Source organism: Manacus candei, unplaced genomic scaffold, assembly GCF_025592945.1.
Source record: "Manacus candei isolate 608988 ecotype Guabito, Panama unplaced genomic scaffold, ASM2559294v1 h1tg000017l, whole genome shotgun sequence".
Taxonomy (NCBI): domain Eukaryota; kingdom Metazoa; phylum Chordata; class Aves; order Passeriformes; family Pipridae; genus Manacus; species Manacus candei.
The window spans coordinates 21,348,944-21,367,036 of NW_026138065.1; the positions used below are offsets into that span (position 1 = coordinate 21,348,944).

At 39.4% G+C, this 18,093-nt stretch overlaps 1 protein-coding gene across 1 annotated transcript in view; it reads left to right on the forward strand.

Moving 5' to 3' along the window:
* Nucleotides 1-6,968: 6,968 nt before the first annotated feature.
* Nucleotides 6,969-18,093, forward strand: part of CENPF (centromere protein F) — a 38,961-nt gene continuing 27,836 nt past the window's right edge. Inside the window, exons 1-6 of the mRNA XM_051783915.1 lie at nucleotides 6,969-7,088; nucleotides 7,675-7,868; nucleotides 9,139-9,335; nucleotides 11,572-11,687; nucleotides 13,877-13,968; nucleotides 16,775-17,042. Coding sequence (XP_051639875.1) covers nucleotides 7,707-7,868; nucleotides 9,139-9,335; nucleotides 11,572-11,687; nucleotides 13,877-13,968; nucleotides 16,775-17,042 — 835 coding nt within the window. The 5' untranslated portion in view covers nucleotides 6,969-7,088; nucleotides 7,675-7,706. The remainder of the gene's footprint in view (nucleotides 7,089-7,674; nucleotides 7,869-9,138; nucleotides 9,336-11,571; nucleotides 11,688-13,876; nucleotides 13,969-16,774; nucleotides 17,043-18,093) is intronic.

An 18,093-nucleotide genomic window follows, 5' to 3' on the forward strand; every position in this document is an offset into this window, starting at 1 on the left:
TGCTCACAGTATCGAAAGCCTTGGTGAGGTTGACAAAGGTTACATAGAGACCCCTGTTCTGTTCCCTACACTTCTTTTGCAGTTGTCTGAGAACAAATACCATGTCTGTGGTGCTCCTGTTGGCTCTGAAACCACACTGACTTTCAGGTAGAATTCCTTCTGCTATAGTGGGTATTAGTCTGTTCAAGAGTATTCTTGCCAGGATTTTGCCAGCAGTGGAGAGTAGAGTAATACCACAGTAATCTGAGCAGTCTGATTTAGTACCTTTCTTCTTATACAAAGTGATGATGACTGCATCATGAAGGTCTGATGGTAGTTCGCCTAGATCCCAACAGTGTAGTATGAACTCGTGAAATTTAGCATGGAGTGCAAGGCCTCCATGTTTCCAGACTTTGGGTGGAATTCCATCAACCCCAGCTGCCTTGCCAATTTTCACCTGCTGAATGGCCTTGAGGGTTTCTCCTAAAGTGGGGGCAGTATCCAATTCATCCAACTTCACCGGTTGTTGTGTGATGGACTGAATTGCTGAGTCTTGGACTACACGGTTGGTACTGAAAAGAGTCTGAAAGTGTTCAGACCATCGATTCAGAATGGAGGTTTTATCTGTCAGAAGCGTTTGACCATCTGCGCTGAGTAGGGGGCTTTGGACCTGGTATGTAGGCCCGTATGCTGTTTTCAAGGCCTCATAGAAACCTTTGTGATCACCCGTATCTGCGCATAATTGAGTTTTTTCAGCTAGATCGATCCACCACTTGTTCTGGATGTCACGGAGTTTCTGCTGGAGCTTGCTGCATGCAAGACGAAAGGCCATTTTTCTTGCATGACAGGATGGCAGTGCAAGGTGTGCTTGGTGGGCGGTTCTCCTGGAACAGGCTCCCAGGGAATGGTCACAGCCCCAGGACTGCCAGAGCTCAAGGAATGTTTGGAAAACGCTTTCAGGCACAGGGTGGGATTGTTGGGGTGTCTGTGCGGGGCCAGGGCTTGGACTGAATGATCCTGGTGGGTCCCTTCCAGCTCAGGATATTCTGTGATTCTGTGAAAGGAGAAAACTGCCCCATTGATGAGCTTTGAATGTGGATTATGAGTTAAACTTGTACTGTGTCAGTGCTGACAGAAGGGAAAAGCCAATTCATATTGGATACACGAGGAGCTCAATATACGAATGTGTATGGATACACAAGGATCTCAATATACAAATATATCTGGATACACATGGATCTCAAATACAAATATATCTGGATACACCTGGATCTCAATATACAAATGTATATGGATACACGTGGATCTCAATATACAAATATATGTCTTTATGTACCTTAATATTTTAATTTTGAAACTATTTGTTACTTGTTCAGAAGCAACAGCAAAGGATCAGACAGTCTTGTGGAAACTTGGAATCCCAGAATGTTTTGGGTTGGAAGGGAAATTGCAAATCAACTTCGATGGCAAAAAGCTGAAACGGGGACCAGTGATTAGAAAGCAACAAACTTGCATTCTTATGTGCATCCCAGACCATAACAAAGTACAAGCTCAAACCTTTAATATATGTAGTTCAAAGGAATGGGATGTTCAAGTTGCAGAATAGGCATAGCAAGAGTAGCCATGATAAATGATCAAGAACCTAGAATAGAGAGGCAAACAAAGAAGCAAAACTCAGACTTCTGAAGGCAATCATGCAGATGGCAGCAATGAACCACTGGGAGAGTTGTCCTGTGAGGAAAAGAGAAATTGAAAAGTAGTTAAAAAAAAAAAAGTAGTTAATAAAGTAGTTGAAGGTGATAGAGGGAGAAAATCATTGAATGTAAACCAAAATAAAAACAAATCTAGAGAGCCCTGACAAGAAATAGAGGTAACCTGACTTACCAGTGGGCATTTTCTACATTTCCCATTTTAAAAAAGTGGCAGTAAAGATGGAAAGAGTCAGAGGTGGCTACGAAAGGTACATTCCTTTTAGTTTAGATGTAGTACACTTGTGTGTTAGCTGCTTTTCTCTCTAGTTAGAACAAACTGATAGTCACAATAGATGTACTTGCGTGTAGTTAAGGGTACAAATCCTAACAAAAATGGGGGCCAAAGGAGATGCAAGCTATGGACTCATGAAAGTCAGAGAGAAATGGGCCATAAGGGAAATAGGTTCCCATGTTACCAAATGCCCCCTGAAACCTGATAACTCATTGCCCACAAGATATAACAATATTTGATAGTATCATGAATGTATTTTTTTGTGCTAACATATGTAGTGTGAAACATTTGCTTGGTATCACCATTTCTAGTTGGCAGCAGAACTATAAAGAGGGGGAAATTGCCATTAAAAAAAAAAAGAAAATGTTCCAATCTTATTTACAGTTCAGTAACTTGTAATTTGAAGCCCTAGACAACATGGACATGATGTGTCATATCATAATGTAATTGCTATAATTATTTATCATTTTCTTCACTGCACATCAATTGTTTAAGCATTATGCTAATGGCTGTATTCATAATGTTTGAAAATAGAGCTTTAGGAACAGGAAAGAAAAATATAAATACTTTTTCATTACTATAACTGTTGCTATAGCTGCAAACCATTCTTCGGGTCAAGACAATATGCATGCACTTAAATAACAAACATTTTTTTTGTATGTAAGCTTTCTTCCTCCACTTTTACAATATACTAAGAAGTGTTAAACAAGTAACATTCACATTTTAAACCAACATTTACTAACATCACCTGAGAAGCCCCCTTGTTTTCAGTCCTCTATATTGTTAAATAATTTTACTATTACTTGTTGTAACGAATCTATCTGTGTAACTGCTCAGCAGCTTTAAATTCAGAGGTTAACACTTCTGCAGAAGTTTGTAGATTATTAAAATAATCACAATAATGCTACACTGTATGCAAAGTCAGAGAACGTTTTCCTGTGATGAGGATTATTCAGAGTAATTGCCCTAAATACGTGAGAGGCGTAAAGGAAAGCAGACGCTGTAAGATAGCTTTGTACTTGCAAAACACACTGGTTATAAAACACAGGAATGCATGTACTGTGGGAAGGTTTCTTACCATCATTTATGACAGATAGGTTTTAGGGATTAGAGCTCAGGAATTTAGGGTCTTGTTGCATAATGTTTTAATTCATCTAAGCTGGTGCCACCACAGCCCCCTCCACTCTCTCCTGCATATCCCCCTTCCACCCACTGAGCTGGGACTGACATTTATCTGACCACACAATGCAGTAGTTTGCAGATGAAAAATGCATACCTGCTGATGCTACGTGGAAGGTATTGCTTGATATAATACCCCTTACCTGTTTAACCATCTCACCTGGCAGTTCAAATCAGCACCAAAATTGTCATAAGGGAGCAGTGGCAGCACACAGGTGGGAGACAGGAGGGAAATTGGGAATGTGGCAAAATTTCCTTGAGGTGTTTTAAACTGCCAGGAACTGTACCTGTGCGTTCCTGTCCAGCACCTGCATGTGCCGTGTCACCTTAGACAAGCCACGTAACTTCAGTCACCTTCTCAGTACTAGGACACCTCCCTACTGCTGTTTAGTAGGTTGGACTAGCCAATGCAATCCCAAACAATAGAGCAGCTGTAGGTATTTTATGCCTAATATGTTCATCCAGGTGCCTGTAGCACTGGAGTCAACATCAGCACTTCGGTAGCAGTTTCCATTAGTAGGTACGAAATACTGTAATCTTGACTAGAGCAACACCTCATTTCCTTTGGGAACAAAGTTATAGTTTATAATTTGTGATATGCTGTGGTCCCTAGTTTGGTTAATAAACTATGAAAAAAAGACTGTGAGGTAACTCCAACCTCTTTTAACAGCAAAAGACGGTTAAGAAATCTAAGGTGTAAGGTTCTCTATGCACCCTAAGGCACCCTCCTTTACATTCATTCTGTACGCCAAACAAGGTATGTGTTCTGTGAAAAACTGCGTGAAGAATAGGAAATCTAAGGGTGTATTAGCAATCAAATGTACTGTTTTACAACAGTAGCCCACTAGGCTTTATTTGTTCAGACTTAACCTTGCAGCTCCAGTACTGACACCTAAACTGCCATCTTCTTAGTTACCTACCCACACTGGCAGAGGTGGAGAATGTTGTATTCCAGAGGCAAGAGGCATCACTTAGTATGGGGTGGGGTTTGGGTGAGGCTAAGGAAAATGATCCGTCTTTCTTCTCTTTCACACCCAGCCTGGCAGAGTGTCTGTCTCTAGTGCCTCGACAGGGAAGCTGGGAAGCTAAAACCCCATTAGACACAGAGTGCCTGGCCTATTTATCTTTCCCCTGGGTGAAAGGAATTGCTCCAGCTCCTTAGGAACTCTTTGATGTGTGTGCATGTGTATACATATTTATATATATACACATACATGAAATAGATTTTACCTGATGGATTCTGAGTCTGGCAGGGAAGAATATGGGGGAAAAGCTCCATCTGGTTTCTGCTTCTTGTAGTATCCAAGCAGGGTGAGATTTTCTCATTGGACATTCTTTTCCTTTCTTTCCTTTCTGGTTTTGTTCCATAAGCTGTAGCAATACAAATTCAACCTTTAGTGGCTTTTGTATTCTACTTACTGTTCTGGCCCTTTACCAAAAGTTATAGTAAGGAACGCAGGTGATTTTTAACATTTGGCAAAAACTGAATGGAATTTCAAGGACAGAGAAAACTGAGGTAGTTTTCTCTGCTCAAAATCATGGGGAACTCTAAAGCAGGGAGTTGTGAGAACCTCTTGGAAAGACCTCAAGGATTCTATCCAGTAGAGAGCAATGAAAATAATTACAAGTATTAGGCAAATTGATGGTTGCTATTAACACCCCTTATAACTTGCTATTAATTTCTCAGAATATTTGACCTTATTTTTGTATCTTATACTTCAATCATACATTTACTAGTACTTTTATTCTTATATTTACATCTGATAATTAATATCTTGATACTTATGAAGCTATTGTACAAAATAAGGTTCATATGGTAAAAGAAAAAACAAGTTTCTGTACTCTTCATGAGTTCTTTTATATTTCATAATTAGTTAATTGCTGCAATAGTTAATTGCCAAATATGAAAGGATGAATTTGTAAATCATTACCTACAGAAACCTGGTGCAAACCTGACAATTCTCAGAAATCACCTTTAGAACAAGTGTTTTCTCATATTTAAGTTTACAACAGTGGTCAGGTTCCTTTTTATTTTAGCCTCAGTTATCCAGCTATTAATCAGACTGCATCTTAAAAAACTCTGCATGCACCAGCTGATTTCCATTTTTCATGCTTTTTAAGAACTCTGAAGGCTGTCTCTACTCATTTTTCCCCTTCTGAAGAATATGACACTGATCTTGGAAGTTGAAGCTGTTTCACTGAAGCCTCCCCTGAGAGATTAATCATGATGAACTAGTTTAAATGCTAGGGCTCCCTGTCTGTCAGTGATCCCAGTACAATATCGTCTGTAGAAACTGAAAACTCTTCAGCTTCTACAATTGATTAAGTAACATTTGTTACTGTCAAATGAGAAACACTTACTGAGTATAACATGTGAACATTTAATTCTTACAGAACATTTGCTGTTTGTCAAGTGCAGGATCCCCTTCTGTTCAGACTGGTCCTCAGCTTTCACAAATTATTTGGCAGTCCTTGGTGAGGAATTTCCATTCTTCTACTAGTTCCTGCTCCACTGCTGTTCTGTGAACAGCCTGCACAAAGTTCACCATGGAATTTTCTAGCTTGCTTGGCTTTTTTTTTGTTTGGTTTTGTTTTGGTTTTTTTTTAATTGTCGTTTGTGAAGAGGTATTTATGATGGATCAGTTCCATCATTCCGATGGCTTGTTTTGTTCTGGAGATAGTTTGGAGATTTTATAACAATGTGCTAGTGAGTTTGTTGTAACGTATTTATTTATAACCAGAGCTCTCACCAGCCGACTGGTGAGCTGTTTGACTTATCAGGGAATATTTGTTTAACTCAGTTTCCTAAATATGATTAAAAGAACAGTGCTTGAGTAAATAGTCTCAGAATAATTACGAGAAGCAGGACATTTAATTAGGTGGAATGATAATCAGATCATAGAATCACAATTCACGGATTCTGATGGAAAGGATCACCGTGCTTAAAATCTGACACCTCGAGCCCCCCCTGAGAGGTGGTCAGGGGGCAGGGAGAGGAATGCCAGAGGCTTTGAAAAACAAGCCACAGATACCCAGGGAAGTTCATAGGAGGCTTAGAATCCTGCAGCCTTCGCTGTTGCCATTTCAATTCTATGCTCCGTGTTAGAACACACTTACAAAAAGTGTTCTGATTTTGTATGTTTATATTTCTGGGTAGAAAATGTGCAATATTGGGCTGAGTTACCTCCCCCGCCCCAAAAAACTAAAACCCAAAACAAACCCAATCCCCCGGAGCAACTGGGGCAGACACTTCGGGATCCTTCCGCAGATCTTTCCCAGTGAACGGGTGATAACCGGGGCAGCCCAGGGACGCGTTTCGTTCTCTGTGGGATCGGGAAAGTGGGTTTGGATAAAGGCCTGACGCTACCGTTACACCCCGACAGCCGCTGCGCTTTCCTCTTCCCCATCCCAATCCCGCTCCATCCTTCCCGCTCCATCCTTCCCGCTCCATCCTTCCCGCTCCATCCTTCCCGCCCCGCCGCTCGCTCCGCCCAACTGTGGGCACCGCCCCTCGGGGCGGGGCCGCCCCGCCCAACTGCGGGCAAAAAGCCTCCGGGGCCGCCCCGCCCCTGCGCCGCCGCCTCCAATGGAGTTTGAACGCTTCCGAACCAGCCAGTCGTGAGGGCCAGCGGCCCAGCGGCGCGCTCTCATTGGTGGTAAGGCGAAGGGGGCGTGGCGAGCGGCGTCGCAGTCGGGCCAATCAGCGCTCTGAGGGCCGCGTGGGGGGGCGGGCACAAACGGCCGCGGGGCGGTGGCGGCGGGTTTGAGGTGCGGCGGGAGCCGGGACCGGGGACACCGACAGGGACACGGATACGGACACCGACACCGACACCGACACCGACACCGACACCGACACCGACACCGACGTGGACACTGACAGGGACGGCGACACGAGCCGCCGGAGCTTGGGTCACTGCCGCCAGGCTCCGGACGGCATTTAACAGAGAGTGAGTGAGTGGGCGAGCTAACGAGCGCTCGGGGACGGCTGGGGGTGACAGGCAGCCCCCCGGTCCTGGACGGGGTCGGTCCGCCTGTCTGTCGTCGTCTCTAGTTTTAGTTACTCTGAGGTGCCCCGGTTTCATCCGCGTTGCTTTGAAAGGCTTCTGGGAATAAAGAAGCTTCGCTGACGCCTCTCAGAGCCGCGAGTTTTCGCAAGGCTGAGATGCCACCGAAGTACAGCGTGAGCGGCGCTGGCTCTGCGACATCGATATAAGACGTGGAGAGAAGCTCTCTAAAATACAGCTGTCAAACGCAGCTGTAAGGGTATAAACCCCGCTGTTGCAGGTTGGGGGTTGATTAAAGCGAGGCTTCAAAATCCCCCCCGCCTGCGTACAAGTGTGTCAAAATAGGACTTAATATTTATAAGTTGGTGCTTTATTTAAAGCACTAATATTTAAAGTTTAGATCAGGAAGCCTGCACGATTATGGAATGCTGCATTCTAATCGCTGCTAAGCTTAAAAGTTCAGTTAATTTAAAAGCAAAGCTTATTTAATATTTTTGAAGGTCTAATTGTAGCTGTCTTTGTGTTTCAGGCATAGTTGCTGGAAACAAGAATCTGGTCAATATGAGCTGGGCTGTGGAGGAATGGAAAGAAGGCCTCTCCCCCAGAGTCCTTCAGAAGATCCATGAGCTGGAAAGTCAAGTCGATAAGCTTAAAAAGGAGCGCCAGCAAAGACAATACCAGTTAGAGACTTTGGAGGCAGCTTTGCAAAAACAGAAACAAAAGGTAACCTAAAATGCTATTCTGCATGCCAAATGCAGTTATAAAGATTTATTACCTGGTTGTTGTTAGGGGATGGGTTAGTGTTTTGTTTCTTCCCACTGACTGATGGGAAAGGTAACATAGAAATATTAACTGTTTATCTTCATTTTACCTCATACTCATCATATTCTCCCCTTTGCTTAGTTCTCATTGACTGTTAATAGAATTCCTTCTTCCTATCTGGCATGGTCGTCCACCTCCACGTGTTTACGTGTACTTTGAGGTTTTCCTACAGCTCTTTATGACTGGGAAAATAAATTTTTTATTGTTATACCTATTAAAAACCTTGATAACGAGTGGGCCTGCTTTAGCTAACAGACCTGCAGAGTTGGCAGTGTCTTCCTGTTTCACCTTGACCACGGATACCTATAATCTTTTACTTGGTTTATGTAATTCCCTGGTTTTTTCCCTGTAGAGACTGGGGTTTTGTAATTTGGTGTTACTTTTCATTTTTAGGGCTATAATTTTACACCTTGTCTGATTCTACCCTGTCAGCCCTCTAACCAGGAAACCAGAGACCCTCTTGGTCAGGGTTCTACCATGCTTCAGACAAGTGTGACCCATTTGGTTCAGTTTTTGTTTTGTAATATTTGACTACAGCTCAGAGGCGATTTAGAAAGGTTGCCTTTTATTTAGTTTAGGTTGCTACAACTTTCTAGCAAATGTCTTAAACATTGTAGTTTCCTTTTGAGTTTCTTCCCCATGACTTTCCAGGTACTTACTTCAACCATTCCAAGGAACTGTTGTGTTCTCCAAACAAAAAGAAGCTTTAAAACTCTCAGAAGCAGCAGCTAATATTCACTATTTTTCAGTCAAAAGAATTAACATTGTGCCAAAAATGAAGCCTACCCCTCACATGCTTCTCCAGAGAGGAGAAGGACATCTTTACTGCCAGGCTCCATCTTCAAAGCTGTGACTCTTGACTCACTATACAAGGACTGTACAATGATTATTAGTTTTTATGGACTAATGGGCTTTTTGATGAGTTTGTCTCTAATCAGTAAATAAAAATTTTTAAAGTCACTGAGTTGAATTTTAGGAAATGTGCTTTTTTTTCCATACCTGAAAATAGTTAAACAAAGTGTATATCTGAAGGTTTTTAGAGCTGTCAGGATTTTGAAATGTTAGGAAGAAAATAACACTATGTAAACTTTGTGTTACTAGAATAATCGTAATTGCACAGAAGGATGGAGAGGACTTTATAATCTCAAAGATGTCTTTATATTCCAACTAGGTTGAAAATGAAAAAAATGAGTCTGCAATACTAAAAAGAGAAAACCAGAGCTTGATGGAATTGTGTGATAATCTTGAGAAAGCAAAGCAGAAAATTTCACATGATCTTCAAGTAAAAGAATCTCAGGTCAACATTCAGTCAGGTCAGCTGAATTCCAGCAAGAAAGACATTGAAAGGCTAGAACAAGAACTGAAAAGGTGAGGACCTACGTACAGTGGTTATTTTGACATGTTTTGATTGTTTAGTATGTCTTTCATGGTCTTTTAGTTTCCCTTCATATCATACTTCATTCAGATTTTGTGACTGAAATCTCAAAATATTTTTTATACAGACACATGCATATACAGACTTCTACACAAGCCTTTGTACCACTTGAAGCAGTTAGTACCTGTAGTTCCTGTTTAATTCAAGACAATTCTGCAGTGTCATGTGAAAATAGAGCCATTCATTCTGTGGTTTGTTTTTTTTTTGGTTTTTTTTTTTAACAAACAAAAAAGCTAGCACAGCTGAGATACTTGGTAAAAATAACCTGCAAAGAACTTGGAGTTGTGAGGAAAGTACATGGACAATTCACTCTGTAAGGTGAAGTCTACCAATAAAACATGAGCACTGAAAGAAGGAGGCATGAACATCTATTGGAGTCTAAGAGGAAGCTGCCAAAAGTAATGGGCCTGTGCCTGAGTCACAGAATCCAGTTGCTTTGGTAAAGTGGTGCCTAATTTATAACACCTCAACTTGTAAACACTGCTATTGCTGAGGTAGTGTCTTGTGTACTGTCTGTAGAGGTGGAATGCAATTCATACAACAAAAGACTCTTCTGTAATGCAGACACATCTACCATCCCTTGCACTTGCACACAGTGAAGGGAGTGCTCTCATCTGTTAAACTTGCTCTCATACTAGAGGCACCCTCCATTCTTGAATAAAAGGATTTCTGAAACAGTGTGTGTCATAAGGCTGAGTGTCCTGCCTATGCAGTAAACCATTGTCCTAGTACTAGTAATGCAGAATTATTGCCACAGGGAGGGGTAAGTCTGGGATACCAGCTTTCTTGATGGCTTGGGGTATTTATATCTGTTTGGTGGGTTTTGGTTTTCTGGTTTGTTTGCATTTTTTTCAGGGCCTGAAGTATGTCTGCTTCCTTTAACTTTTGCATGGCATGCCTCATACATGTCCTAATAGAAGCAAATAAAGTGGAAGCTGTGTTGGTCTTTCTGTTTGGGTTTCTCTTTGCCCCTTTTTGGGAAAACTAAGGATAGTTGAAATGTTTGATTGCTGTGAGAAATAATACAACAAAATAATTTGTGTCACGTGGAAACACCAACTTTGTGCAAGGAGTTGCTGGATCCATCAACGAAGAATCTAGTGAGATTCAACAGAGTTGCTAGAACCACACTAACGTTTTCTGTATCTCCTGTCAAATGGTTGGCCAAAGAGATTGTGAGTTAAAGATGCAGGTTCCACTTATCTATTCCCAAAATTAAGTCCAGTTTGCTGAGTTCTCTCCTTCCTATTATATTACTTTACAGAGCTGTCCACTACAAAAGATCAGTGGTTACTACATGTGGCTTGTTATTGGCAGTTGTTTCTGGTTTTGTATTTGGCTGCATTTTGTTTTATGCTGATACCTGATAATTTACCACTTCATACCAACTGACAATCTACTGGGAGAGGAGTTCTTGGTGGTGTGCTGTGAAAGAGGGGAAAATGGAAAGGCAAGTTGTGGAGTCACTAATGCAATGGGCTACAGCCTAGAACTATGGTCTTATCAGCCTCTGCTCGCTGAGGAGGACGAAAGTTACTATGTAGCCTCTAAAATAGTTATGTGGTTTCCTTGGGTGGGCTTGTAACTCTTCATGCTCACAAAAGTCCCTGGAGTGCTTGGTCTGCTGTGTTGTTTACGGTGGTGATGTAAATGGAATACATGAAAACTACGCTGTCAAGTAGAGAGTTATTGCCTTCCGTTTTCATGAAGTATGCATAGTTTTCTCAGTGTGCAGTATTGGAACATAGCATATAAGCATATACATTGTGTGTTTCCTACCATAAAGATGTTTACTGAAGAGTAAGCGTTTCAATGATCTCAGTGTTTACAGTGCTTTGGGTCAGGGTTAGTTTAGCTGGACTGCAGCTTCATACAGTGAGACCTGAAGCAGTTCCAGCTGATTTTCATCTACTTGGGCTTTGGTTTTGTTTTTTAACTTTGACTTCTATATAGTTGATCACATATGTTGAAACTCTAAATAAAATATATTCTTCATATTCCTGTGTTACATGACCTAAAAATTTTCAGTGGATGTATTTTGACTTGATCTTTAAACTAAGTTCTTAGAATTGTATAATGTATTAGTGTATTTTAAGCTCTTAAAAAAAAAACACAATTGACCTTTTAGTTTCCAATATTAATTTGTGCTTCTGCTTCTATCCTAAACAGATACAAATGTGAGCTAGAGAGGAGTCAGCAAACATCGATTGCAGGAGATGTATCAGTCAGTGGCACTCCACAGCAAAGTTTTACTGCTCCTTTAACACCAGTTCAAAGTAATAATGGTAAATGATTCCTTTCTTCATCTAGTACAAATAGTTAACTGTCAGTTTTCTTGGAAGGTGGAGTATTTTGAGCAGTACACTTGTACTGAGTTGCCTAGGCTCTATTATACAGGTTATTATGAGAGTGTCTAATTTGTAGCACCACAGGTTTCAATTTTAAAAATTATTAGTGCAGATTGAACACATCAAAAATATTACATCTTTTCACTGCTACATTGATGGACATGGAATAATAGGAACATCCATCAACAGACTGCAACAATCTTTTGAATGCCTGTTCCTAGCATCAGCTCTTGCCTTCATGTAGTGGGGAGCAAGTTTCTTTCTTCACGTACCACAAGTACTTTAACTACAATGCAGTCAACAGTCATATGTCTTATTCCCTTGGAAATTTGTATTTTATTTGGGCTATTATTGTGCATGATAACCTGCACAATTTATACACTATCCCTTTCAAAGCATCACTTCTATCTTAAAATTAGTGACATCAAATAGATTTAAAATACTTGAATGAATACTTCAATACTTGGAAAAGCAAAAGGAAGTTTCCTTAACTGGAGAAGTATTCCATAGCCAGACACCCTTATGCTTTCTATGCTGAGAAACTTTGATGTGTTCAATATTGCACATGCTGTTTACCTCTTTCTAGACTGTGAACAAATGTTCTGTGAGTTTGGCATCTCAGTCTTACTCCATTGGGGAATGTGATGTACTCTCTTCCATTCTTATTCTTTTTGCTTTCTTTATACATACCTGAAAAGGAGTGCAGTTAGTGGCAATGTCAAGTATTCCACTAAGCATGGCATTCTTGAAATGGGGATTAGATTAAAATTATTTAAATAACTGTATTTAAAATTGTATTCCTGGGGAGATTTTTTTCCTCTGAAAGCTGGAGTTTTAAATTCATTAAGACCATTGAATCCTAGAATATTTCAAGTTGGAAGGGACCCATAAGGGTAAAAAAACCTGTCTGGATTGGTTAAAAAACTGACTGGATGACCAGTCCCAGAGAGTAGAGGTGAATGGAGTTAAATCCAGCTGGTCACTAGTGTTGTTCCCCAGTGTTCAGTATTGGGGTGAGTTCTGTTTAATACCTTTATCAAGACCTGGGTGAGAGAATCGAATTCACCCTCAGCAAGTTTACAGGTGACACTGAGTTGGACAGGAGTGCTGATCTGCTTGAGGGCAAGAAGGCCCTGCAGAGGGATCTGGACAGGCTGGATCGATGGGCTGAGGCCAGTTGGATAAAATTCAACAAGACCGAGTGCCGGGTCCTAAACTTGGGTCATAACAACCTCAGGCAGCACTACAGGCTGGGGAAGAGTGTCTGGAAAGCTGCCTGGCAGAAAAGGACCTGGGGGTGCTTGTTGACAGCTGAACGAGAACCAACAGTGTGCCCAGGTGGCCAAGAAGACCAAAGACTTGTGGCCAGCAGGACTAGGGAAGGGATTGTCCCCCGGTACTTGGCACTGGTGAGGCCACACCTCAAATCCTGTGTTCAGTTTTGGGCCTCTCACTTCAAGACATTGAGGTGTTGGAGTGTGTCCAGAGAAGGGCAATGGAGCTGGGGAAGGGTCTGGAGCACAAATCTGATGAGGAACAGCTGAGGAACCTGGGGGTGTTTAGCCTGGCGAAAAGGAGGCTTCGGGAGTGACCTTATAGCTCTTTCTAGGATCAGTCCTAAACAAATTCTTTGTCCAATTCCCCTTATATTTGAAAAATCAAGGAAATCAATTTGGAATCTCAAGGAAAAGATACAGCCTTATTTTCTTGTAATTTCTTGGCAATATTGATGCTTTTGAGCTGCTGATAGCAAAACTTCAGAAGAAAAGAAGAAATCTGTATGTGTATTTATATATATAACATAACATCTCTGTGCTATATACATCTTTTTTTTTTAATGTGTGTCTGTATTTCTTAGAAAGGGATTAAAAAAAAATGAAATTCTGACCTTGGACCCCTACTTTTATCAGTTGTGTTTTCATTCTAATAGTAACTTTCAGATATCCCACCAGTGTAGTTTGAGGTCCTAAATTACTGAACATAATGTATATACAGTTAATTTCTTCCTCATGATCTGACACTTCTGATAGCTGTTCTTTTTTATAATTCCTGTGATAGCAGTAGGCTAGAAAAGATTACCTATGTACTAAAGCAGATTTTGAGAAGTAAACATCATGTCTTGGTAGGTGCTAAGTTTGAAGAGCTAGAAGAAAAATACAAGAAAAAAGTACAAGAAAATAAAGAGCTAGAATTACAGCTGAGAACCATCCAGCTTAAGGTAAGTACCTCTTACGAGTGGTATGTGTGATACCTAAGAAAGTAACTACTGAGTAAACTTGAAAAATGAAGTGGAAAACTAGTGAAATATATTCTACATGGCCTAAACTATAATTAAAAAAAAAAAAAAGAAAAAGAGAGAGAATTAATCTGTGTGTACTGTCATTTGGAAGGAATCTTGGAGAATTCAAAAAAGCCAGCATCTTTGAATAGTAAAGAAGGACATTAAAAATGAGAACTCATCCTTCAAAAACTGGAAGTCTCATGCAATCAAGGACAAGAGAAAACAGGGTCACTTATGCCAAGTTAAATACGATAGCGTAATAAAATTGCCTTGAAAACTTGAAAGAAATAATTCATACCTAGAAAATAGAAACACATAAATCATTCAAGCACATAGGTAGGAGGAACTGTGTTAGCTAATCTCCGAGAACAAGATGAATAAGTTCTGAAAGCCCTCAACGAAAAAGCCATTGCAGAAAATGGGAAATAATTTTTTTATTTGGCATTTACTATGTAAAGGTTTAAAAACTTTTCTTCACTGGGGTTAAATCTGTGGCATAGCTTCAAATTGAAAAGTCAGAAGTAGTTTTAAATTAGATCGATAAAATGAATAGTAATTAAAAAAATCACCAGATACAGAGAATATTTACTCATTAATTGATAGGGCACTGCAGTGTGGGACTACTGAATCACTGTGATTTGCAACTTACCTCATTCTTCTCTTGACACTGGAAGGGGGCAAGGATGATGATATTAAAAAAAAAAATAACAAAAATAATTTACAGTGCTGATTCCTGGAAATGTAGTTTAGTCAGGCCAACATTTTGTCCTGGACAAATTGTTAGAAACATGAACCAAAACGTTTATTGGTGCTTGTGTAGGTGTGGTGTATGGAGAAAAGATCAACCGTTTACTGGTAAAGGGAAATCATGCCTCATATATTTTCAGGCCTTTTGAGTTTTTTTAAGAATAAATCAGAGAATGTATGAGTTAAGTGTGATTCAGTATAATATTGTTGGATATCCACAAAGCATTGATAAAAGGGAAAAATTTTGATAAGGGGAGATCTTGCAAACTTAAAGATTGAGCTCAGTGGCAATAAATGGTCAGTTTTTAAAGCTGGGGAACGATCAACAGAGGAGCCTGAAAAGGCTTGGTAAAGAGAACTGTGCTACTCAGCATATTCATTAGCGTTCTGAAAAAGAGTTGAATAATATGGTTAAAGACCACACAGTATTTTGCAACACTAAATAATTGCAATAATTAAGACGGCAAGTAAAATTTGACTTAAAAAAAAAAAGTAAAGTAATGCATATGGAAAATATAATTTGAAAAATGAATACTTGATACATTCAGATTCCAAATCTAACTACATGATTCCAGGAAGCATTTCAGTAGTCATTGTGGCCAGTTCTCTGAATACTTCAATATTGTGTTCAGCAATAATGAGAAAGAATTTTTTAGGGAAAGCATTAAGAACTAATGAGAAAATATTCTTTGTCCATATGTAACCAAATGGCCCTCACATCTTGAATATTCCTTGCCAATTTGTTCCTCTCATCTCCAAACACATGGTACAAATGGATGGTACGAAGAGGAGTGAGGATCAAGAGAGGAAACAGGGAATGGTCATTTTCCTAATTTTCATAAGGCATAAAGTACCTGCTCTGCATGCTCAGAACAAATCCTATTTTATAACACTGTGTTACATGGCAGAACTCTTTGTCAAAGAGTATTGTAAAAAGGCCAAAATACAAATAAGTCCTAAAAAGAAAGCACACATGAAGTATTTCAGTAAAAATGAGTATCAGTTTCCCCATTAATTTCCTGGATTCAAAGTTTTGTCTCAGAAACTCCGTAAATTTAAATGGCATATAAGGGAAATGATTACTGCATGCATGGTTAGGTTTTTATGCTCTTTATCTGTTAATAAGTTACTTTACAGGATTGGACACAGCATTCTGGACAATATAATGTAGATTTCTGGTCTTGGCACAGTTTTTCCTAGATAACACTATATTCTGTCATTGCACTGAGAAGTCACACTGGGTATTACATGGTTTAGGGATTTAGTTTAAGAAAAAAGTAATTCAAATAAGAGGCATTTGAAAATCCAGTAAAAATTCAATAGGGTCTTTACTGTTTGAGGTTTTGTTGGTTTGGTGGTTTTTTTGTTCTTTTTTTTTTTTTTTTTGCATTTAAGAAGGAGAAAAAATCCTACTGTTTTGGCTCTGTTTAATTTTTGTATGGGAAGAGGTTGCAAGCTGGTACCTGGCGTATTTTATTCTTGCAGTTTTGGGGTACTCTGTGTTTATAAGTTTAAATAAATGAATCTGTTTTGAATTTACCTGTGTTTGCCCAGAAGAAATAAATGTGGGTAAGATATCAGATATGTTAGTTCAGACTTCACTTTTTTGCATCTTACTTGTGTCAGTACTTGCTTGCAAAAACATAGGCTTCAATTTTGAAAAATTTAGGATGTGAACAATGGGATATCTCTTGAAAAAGACAAAAATCTGTGTACTTCACTTATAAAAATATACAGGTAAAACTACTTTTCTGGAGATCCTGGTTTGTGTTTACAAGTATCAGCTATCCTTGGACACTTGAGCTAAAGTTGTTTAATTTATATAGCATAAAAAATAATTACGTGAATCAGTAGTTTGCATTGGTGGATGATGTGACAGTGCAACAACATGAAATGATGGTGACCTATTAGCTACTTAATAATAAATTAGTTATTTAGTTATATGTTAGATATAGAAACATATGTAAAGGTGCATCCTTTTCTTTTTTGGACACAGAAAATAAATCAGCCTCATTCTCAAAGCTCTCTGAGTCACAGAGAGATTGCTCGGCATCAGGCTTCCTCATCTGTGTTTTCATGGCAACAAGAAAAGACACCATCTAGAAATCGAGAAACACCTGCAAGGGGAAGTTCTGCAGCATCCTCTTTTCTAGGGGAAAAAGAAACAAATTCTAGTATAATATCAGAGAAGAATGAGTTTGACAACAGCTTTTTTGAGAATTGTAATTCTTCGCTCGTGATTCAGCTAAAAGCACAGAACCAAGGTATCTGATTTATTTCTTCAAGACCCAGTGGCAGTCTCCCATATGGTTTCATGAAAGCTGGTGTGTGGATAGAAGCGAGGTATTGAAATGAGTGCTTTAGCAAGGAAAAGAGAAAGATACTTGTTGTTGCCTTTGGCAGCTGGCCCTGTTGGCTGCTGATGTGTTTATTGTCAATGATCAGCTAGTGCTCAGAGCTTATCTACAAGCTGTGGTATCTTCTACGTAAGGGGTGTGAGAACTAGAAGGGAGCAGTTTGTATTTTTGGGGTTAGTAGGGGACATCATCTAAAAGGAAAAATATCCTTCTCCATTAATCCCACTGCTCATGGAGCAATTCTCTTAAAACAGAGTTAGAACACTTTTCAGAATATCATTACATTTTGCTGTTAAGTTCTATCACATTGCTTCCTTAATTTTGTATACTGTTGAGATTTATGGCTAAGCAATAATTATATTAAAAATTCAGTGTTTGAACATGCTTAATGCATAACTGAGTTGATTCATAAGGGATGCTACTGGAAGCACAAAATGAAGTATGATGCAAAAAGTACAACGAAAAAGCAAGATATGGTCTTGTATTGCACATATAGACATGAAGGAATTCTCATTCCTGATATCTGATAGTTGTAAGAGAGAAAATAGTTGTTTTCTTGTGGATTAGGTGAACATTTGCTTAAGCCTACTATTTAGACTCTTTGGACAGCTTTTACACTAACTGTTTCTGTACTCTCCAAACTGTTCATTCAAATACCTACACGTACAATAATTTAGGTGACATTTTCAACTTGGAAGCTATATAAACTCAGAAACAGGAAGACAGGAATTTTTTTAACAAAGGAAAATTAATTACGAAAAACCCGAAAATAATTCCGTATAATGCTCCATGTAGCTGACTTATGATTTCTACTGTAAATTATGTTATGGCTTTTGGAAGATAAGATAAACTCTTGCTGATATATATTGTGACAAGACTACTTGGTTTAGCTTTGAGACATGAAAAAGATTGAAATATGAGATAATGCATTTATAGATGCCCAATATTTGAAAAGTTT